At 44.1% G+C, this 7,264-nt stretch overlaps 1 protein-coding gene and 1 long non-coding RNA gene across 2 annotated transcripts in view; one reads left to right on the top strand and one right to left on the bottom strand.

The window, feature by feature from the left end:
* GABRR1 (gamma-aminobutyric acid type A receptor subunit rho1) overlaps positions 1-6,374 on the top strand; it is a 29,899-nt gene extending 23,525 nt beyond the window's left edge. Inside the window, exons 6-9 of the mRNA XM_010987700.3 lie at positions 57-197; positions 2,329-2,481; positions 4,749-4,945; positions 6,067-6,374. Coding sequence (XP_010986002.1) covers positions 57-197; positions 2,329-2,481; positions 4,749-4,945; positions 6,067-6,360 — 785 coding nt within the window. The 3' untranslated portion in view covers positions 6,361-6,374. The remainder of the gene's footprint in view (positions 1-56; positions 198-2,328; positions 2,482-4,748; positions 4,946-6,066) is intronic.
* LOC116154338 (uncharacterized) lies at positions 2,423-6,071 on the bottom strand. Its single transcript, XR_004138164.2, has 4 exons — positions 5,167-6,071; positions 4,738-5,016; positions 4,007-4,114; positions 2,423-3,236 (listed from the first exon to the last, which is right to left on the bottom strand). It is a non-coding gene; the product is annotated as an uncharacterized LOC116154338 (long non-coding RNA).
* Positions 6,375-7,264: the final 890 nt, after the last annotated feature.

Below are 7,264 nucleotides of genomic sequence, written 5' to 3' on the forward strand. Positions count from 1 at the left end.
CAGCCTCACAGACAGGCTTGCCTTTCCTGGTGTCTGAGGCTCTCTCGTCCCTCCAGATGCCTACACGGAAGACGACCTCATGCTGTACTGGAAGAAAGGCAATGACTCCTTGAAGACGGACGAGCGGATCTCCCTCTCCCAGTTCCTCATCCAGGAGTTCCACACCACGACCAAACTGGCCTTCTACAGCAGCACAGGTGGGGGCAAAGTCGAGGGAGGCGCGAGTCATCTTCTGTTTCAGGAGGCATGTGCCTTGGTTGTCATGTGAGCAGAGCCTGTGCCGCTTGAGGTTTCAAACCCAAGAAGGGACTCTTAAACAAGGTCTAGAGGGTGGTGAGCATTGGGTGGAGGTGGTTTTTTGATACCACCAAAGCATCAGAAGTGATAACCTAGGAAATGTTAGTGGGTTCCAGTACTGGGTTCCTGTTACTGGGTTCTTCCTGGGCTCCCACCTCAGCTCTGTGGGAAGGTCTGTTTGAGACAATCACATCGCTAGTTTAGCAGCGGGCATCTCACTCCTGATATGACTCCCAGAGCCCCCTCTTCTACAGGCAAGAAACAGTCCAATTTCAGGTCTGTTGTTTTCCGTTCACCTTCTCTGGGCTTCAGCCGGCCCTGCTGGGTGCTCCTCTCTTAACCAGTCCCCTCCCACCATACTGCTTGCACAGGTTCTCTGATGACCCCCTTGTGAGCCGTGGTGCAGGCACTGCTGGTCATTCCCTGTGGGTAGCACTGTTGCTTTTTGAACCAAGGATCTGGGCAGGCCTGCCACCCCCTGATGCCTGAGGGCATGTGCTCTGTTCTTCCTCCTGGCAGCTGAGGTTAACAGCTGAGCTTCACTCCAAAGCTTATTTCTTTCCTAACTCATCACCTCTCAGGATGATTTTGCTCTAATCTTTTTTTTTCTTAATTTAAAAATTTTTTGTTTTGGGGGAGGTAGTTATGTTTATTTATTTTAATGGAGGTACCAGGGATTGGATCTCATGTGTGCTAGGCACGTGCTCTACCACTGAGCTAAACTCTCCTCACTATTTTGCTCTAACCTTGATGCACTTGCTATTGCTAAAACATCACACGGTTGATGACAGAGGAAAGTGCCACCTTTCAGTCTCTGATCTGTGACAGAGAGCACCGTTCACTACCAACCTATGGCGATCCTGCACCTCCTATCTTCTGCATACATCACCCATGAGTCTTCGTTCTTCGGGGAACCTCATTCCTTTGACCCTTAGCATTTTGACATTCCTTCTTGTCTGAGGCCGTTCAGGCTGCCGTAACGAAATGCCATAGACTGGGTGGCTTCTAAACAATAGAAGTTTATTTCTTACAGTTCTGGAGGCTGGGAAGTCTGAGATCCAGGCATTGCAGATTCAGTGTCTGCCTGCTTCCTAGTTCATAGACTCACACATTGGGGAAGAGGGGATGGAGCCCTCTGGGACCTGTTTTCTAAGGGTGTCAATCCCATTCACGATGCAATCACCTCCCAAAGGCCCCACCTCCAAATACCATCACACAGAGGATTAGGTTTTGACATGTGAATTTGGGGAGGACACACATTCAGTCTGCAGCTCCTCTGCAATCACTTTCTGGAACAGTTACGACTGTCGCACTGTAACTGTCCTGCATGCCAAGTGTTCCAGTTCCTGTTGTCAAGTCCACCTTTTACTTTCAGCCTTCGTCGTGGGAGCTTATCCTGCCTTTTCCTTCTCTTTCCATCATTGTCCCTTTCCTTTCAACTCTTCCGTGCATACTTTTTCCTTACAAAGAACACCAAGGTGCAGCTAAAGCATTGATCATAAACCTGTGATGGTTCCCTCTGTTCCTAAATGCAGTGTTGTGCTTAGCTTGGTATTTTAACTTCACACACACTCTCCCCCGTAAAGAACTCCAAAGGGAGTTGTTAAATCCATGCACCTCAAGCTTTAATCTGTATATGAACCACGTGGGGAGGAGTGTTAAAAGGAAGTTCTGATTCAGGAGATCTGGGGTGGGGCCCAAGAGTCTGCATTTCTAACAAGCAACCAAGTCATGGCGATGCTTCTGGGCCCGGTGTCACAATCTGAGTAATGAGAGTCTTAAACGGCCTTCTCAAGGGGCTCCTGTTACGTATAGGACAGGGGCCGATGAGTCTTGAGATGGACGCATCCACATAGTGTGGGTTATCACGGCATCACTCTCTTCCATGGTTTTTCTCACTTCCACTTAATAGAGGAATGGTAAGGTTCTAGGGGCATGCCTGAGGCATTTATGATTCCCTGAATAAAATGTGTTTTATGAAGGAGCTGAGTGGCTATGATGTGTGTTCTCTCTCCTTCCTGTGCCCCCCAGGCTGGTACAACCGTCTGTACATTAACTTCACGTTACGTCGCCACATCTTCTTCTTCTTGCTCCAAACCTACTTCCCTGCCACCCTGATGGTCATGCTGTCCTGGGTGTCCTTCTGGATTGACCGCAGAGCTGTGCCTGCCAGAGTCCCTTTAGGTAAGAAGCAACTCAAGTGCACAATCCAGACATCTGGAAAATTCAAGTAATTCCTTCCAGATAAAACCATTCATTCCAAATTGGTCCTAAATCCCTGCTGGCATTATAAATTGGAAAAACTTCAAGTTATTAATTCACAGGCAAAATATCACTGTTACGAATCTATGACCACTCAGTCGTAAAAATGAATAAAATAATGTCACTTGCAGCAACGTGGATGGACCTGGAGATCGTCATACTAAGTGAAGTAAGCCAGAAAGGAAAAGAAAAATACCATATGATATCACTTACATATGGAATCTAAGAAAAAAAATTTAAAAAGGACACAAATGAACTTATTTCCAAAACACAGACAGACTCACAGGCATAGAAAACAAACTTACGGTTACCAGTGGGAAAAAAGGTGGGGAGGGATAAATTGGGAGTTTGGGATTTGCAGATACTAACTACTACATATAAAATAAACAGCAAAGTCTTATACTGTACAGCATAGGGAACTATATTCAGTACTTCATAATAGCCTATAATGAAAAAGAGTATGAAAAGGAATACATACATAAATGAATCACTATGCTGTATACCAGGAATTAACACAACATTGTAAATTGACTATAATTCAATTTTTTAAAAAGAATCTATGTAGCAAAGTAGTTTCCAGGTTCCCACAGATGCCCACGCAAACAGTTCACCTTTGGTCTTGTTAGAGCTGAGTTCTAGCATGGGTGGTCCTGGTCTGTGGTGCTTTCTGTGCCCACCTGCATAAGGAAGTCACATTCTATAACAGGGTTTCTTAAAAGGTCACCCAAGGGATCTTTGCGACAGAATCTCTGGGGGAAATTGTGTCAAATGAAGAATCCTGGATCCCCACTGTTGAGAACTACTGATCTAGGCTTATATAGTGAAGAGATTAAAGGTACATCCATCACCAATTTACTAAATGGCTTAGATAATTTCTTAATCTCCCTGAGCCTCAATTTCCTAATCTGTAAAATAATAATGATATTTATCGTACCCTGCTATAAGAATTAAATGAGGTCATCAATAATTTAAAAAAAAAAGGAGAATCCTAAGTCCTATTTACATGTATAGAATCAGAATCTCAGAGAGGACCAGGAACTTGCATTTTGAACAATCTCTCCCAGTAATTCTTATACATATTCCCTCTAAGAATTCCTCTACAAGCCTTCCCTTAATAGCTATTTGCCATCACCTCTCTCCCCCGCTTTAAATATTGTACCCACTCAGGCCCACACACCATTTCACTGATGGTTCAGGGGCTACAAGGGAGAGGGTGACCTTCCAGGTTTTAGTGAAACTGGATTGGAGCTGGCCTTTAAGATGACCCCAATCCCCTGTGATTTGGTGTTTGCCAAGCAAATGTTCTAAGCTTAATTTGAAATCTCAGGGAAATTTCCACTGACAAATGCCTTGTCCTTTAACGGTTGTTCTGTAGCAAACATTCTATAATTTTAAAAAAAAATCTATCTCCATAAATGAGGTTAACATTATTCTTGGTGAAACTGACCTGTTTGTCCTCAAGTGGACAGTGCTGAGTGGACAGGCAGGTCCAGAGTTGGAGTGGCTGCAGGAGGTGCCCTGACTGTCCATCATACATGACCGGGACTAAAAGATTCTACACCAGCAACAAAGACACAAAGATTAAAATAAAATTCAGGCACTTTTTTTCCTTTTTTGGAGGAGTTACAAGAAATAGACATACCTATGCCTACATACATATGCAGTCTTTATTTTAAACAATCGGATGGAAAGAAATGTCTTACTGCCAACATGTCAGGGGCTCTCTGCCGAAGAATAAAGTGATGCAGGTGCTGTGGTGAAGATGCAGAGATACAAAGGCGGGGAGAGGGTGAGCATGGGGAGTGGAGGAGCAGGAGAAGCGGCATAAAAGCTAAAACTGGAAAGGTCAGCAGGTGTTTGCTAGACAGAGGGGCAGGGATGGAGACATTCTAGGTCGGAGGAGAAGGAGGGACAAAGAACAGAGGCACGCAGTGGGAAGGGCATAGCTCAGTGGTAGAGCGCATGTTAAACATGCATGAAGTCCTGAGTTCAATCCTCAGTGCTTCCTCTAAAAATAAACGAATAAATAAATAAATAAACCTTATTACCTCCCCCCAAAATAAATAAATAAAAATAATTTGTACAAAAAATTTTTTTAATTAAAAAAAAAAAAAAAGTATGGCGGCACGAAGCCATTCAGTGGGTTTGGTGAAAGGCAAACCAGCGCTGCTTACTCACTCTGCCTGCAGGGATCACCACGGTGCTGACCATGTCCACCATCATCACCGGCGTGAACGCCTCCATGCCCCGCGTCTCCTACATCAAGGCGGTGGACATCTACCTCTGGGTCAGCTTCGTGTTCGTGTTCCTCTCGGTGCTGGAGTACGCAGCCGTCAATTACCTGACCACCGTGCAGGAGCGGAAGGAGCGGAAGCCGCAGGACAAGGTGACTCTGCCGTGAGCGGAAGAGTCTGCTCAGGGGCGGAGCCTGGGCTGGACCATGGGCGGGTCGGACCTCTGTAAAATGGGGAAATAACACCCGCTCCGCCACCTACTTCATGGGTTGGCGTGAATAGCAAACAAAATTATATGTTAAAACAGTGTGAAATTTACTCTGGGCTACATCTTTCATTCATTCATTTATTCAAACGTTTATTTAGCACTTACCATGTATCAGGAGCTGCTAAACCAAGTTAACTAAGGCGTGGTCCCTTTAACCTTGGTGGTGTTGGTAGTTGAGTGATAATAATAAATGGCAAGTCAACGTGGTGGAACAAATTATCTATGAACATAGAGACATCATAAAAGAAGCTTTCAGGCATTTATCTTTCCAAGACATTCTTTGTAATAGTTGCATAATAATTCACAGCTTGGATGTTACATGATTTATTCCCCTGTTGTTTCCATTTTTTGCCACTATAATAAATGCTGCAATAAACATTATACACACACACACACACACACATATATATAAACATTCGCACACACATTCACACACACACACATACTTCCAGGAATGCACATCCTTCATTCTGGAAAATTTTCTTTCACATGTGACCTCATACATATCCATCACTTTCCAAATCATCTTCCCTCCCACCTGGTTTCCCTTTCATTCTCCCGTCTGCAGTTCGGTGGTTATCTCCCCTAGAAAACTCTAGCTATGTAGGACTTAACTGTCCCCGCATTGCCACACCTTTCACATTCCCACCCCATCTCTCTCTCTTTTTCTCTCTCACACACATAAAAACACATACATGTCATAACTGTAAACATTTTTTATCAGGGCTCATATCAGATTATGATTTCACAGAGAACATGGGGATTATCTGATCATGAACCTTCTTGTTGGTCTCTGATATGCTGTGATGTTTCCTAATAGTTGGTGTGTAGACAGAAATGGGTACCTGCTGTTTTAGAATGTTTACAGTGCTACCACCATTGTTTCCCCAGCTCCGTAAAAGAGACTAGAAAAAGACGATGCCCTCCACTAGGCAGCTTCTTGGGAAGGGCTTCTGGGAGATGACTCTGAGCTCGCATCCCACTGTGCGTTTGCTGTGTCCGCAGCTCCCCTGCACCTGCGGCCTACCCCAGGCGCGCGCTGTCCTGCTGGATGGCAGCTACAGTGACGTGGAGGTGAATGACCTGGGCAGCTACACACCCGAGAACGGAGACAAACCTGACAGGATGATGGTGCAGCTGACGCTGGCCTCGGAGAGGAGCTCCCCCCAGAGGAAAAGCCAGAGGAGCAGCTATGTGAGCATGAGGATTGACACCCACGCCATTGATAAATACTCCAGAATCATTTTCCCAGCTGCATACATTTTATTCAATTTAATATACTGGTCCATTTTCTCATAAATGCCTTTAATTCTATGAAATTCACATTCTTCTGTACTATAGAAATACCTGAATGATGAAAGTTAATTTGAGATCCCAGTATCCACCTTTCTCCAGCTTTCCAAAACTACACTGACAAGACAAGACACTTACTGGTTTAATTTGCACTTATTTGACCATCTTTTGTCTACACAGCATTATACGTGGTGCTGCAGGTATAGACACAAGTAGCAGCTGATAGTTGTTACTGAGATCCCCTAGAAAGCATGCTGCCCATGGTGTGGGCATGCTGTAGTTAGACCTCTTTTAGCTCCTAGATGCTTATTCACATGAACCACATGCTTTGCGTGAGTATCATTGTTGTCTCTGGACCAGGTGGAACCGGAAAGCTCCCAAAGTTCATTTACATGGAACATACATGCACCTAAATCCTTGCTTAGACCAAAATTCATGCTTCAGCTTTTAGCCTCTTAACCTATTTTGTATGCATCTCCTCATGTTGATTTCAATACAAGGCAACAATAGTATTCCTACTTTTATTTACATCTTGTGCTTTCTAAGTTTTCACCTTTTCACTAGAAAATCTCTTTAGATTGGTGCAATGGCTTCTGATTTGGGTAGGAGTTTCCCTGGTAGGGAAACTTTGAAGAAGAGGGTATACACGTGCGTTTTGTCAGTTTTGCCATATGGTAACCAGCCTAAAAAACCTGTGTGTAAATGTTCCCTGTTTCATAATCACTGCTTCATAGATCACCTTGGAGCAAGTTCTACTTCAAAGTGACGTCCTTTCTCAGTGATGTGATATCTTCACTGAGGAACTTGGGAATAGATTGATTTTTTTCTGCACAAACATTTCAAGAAAATGCATAATTTGGGACTACCTGTTACTTGTTAGGCTGACAAATATTCACATGGCTTCTGAATA

Source organism: Camelus dromedarius, chromosome 6, assembly GCF_036321535.1.
Source record: "Camelus dromedarius isolate mCamDro1 chromosome 6, mCamDro1.pat, whole genome shotgun sequence".
Classification (NCBI taxonomy): Eukaryota; Metazoa; Chordata; class Mammalia; order Artiodactyla; family Camelidae; genus Camelus; species Camelus dromedarius.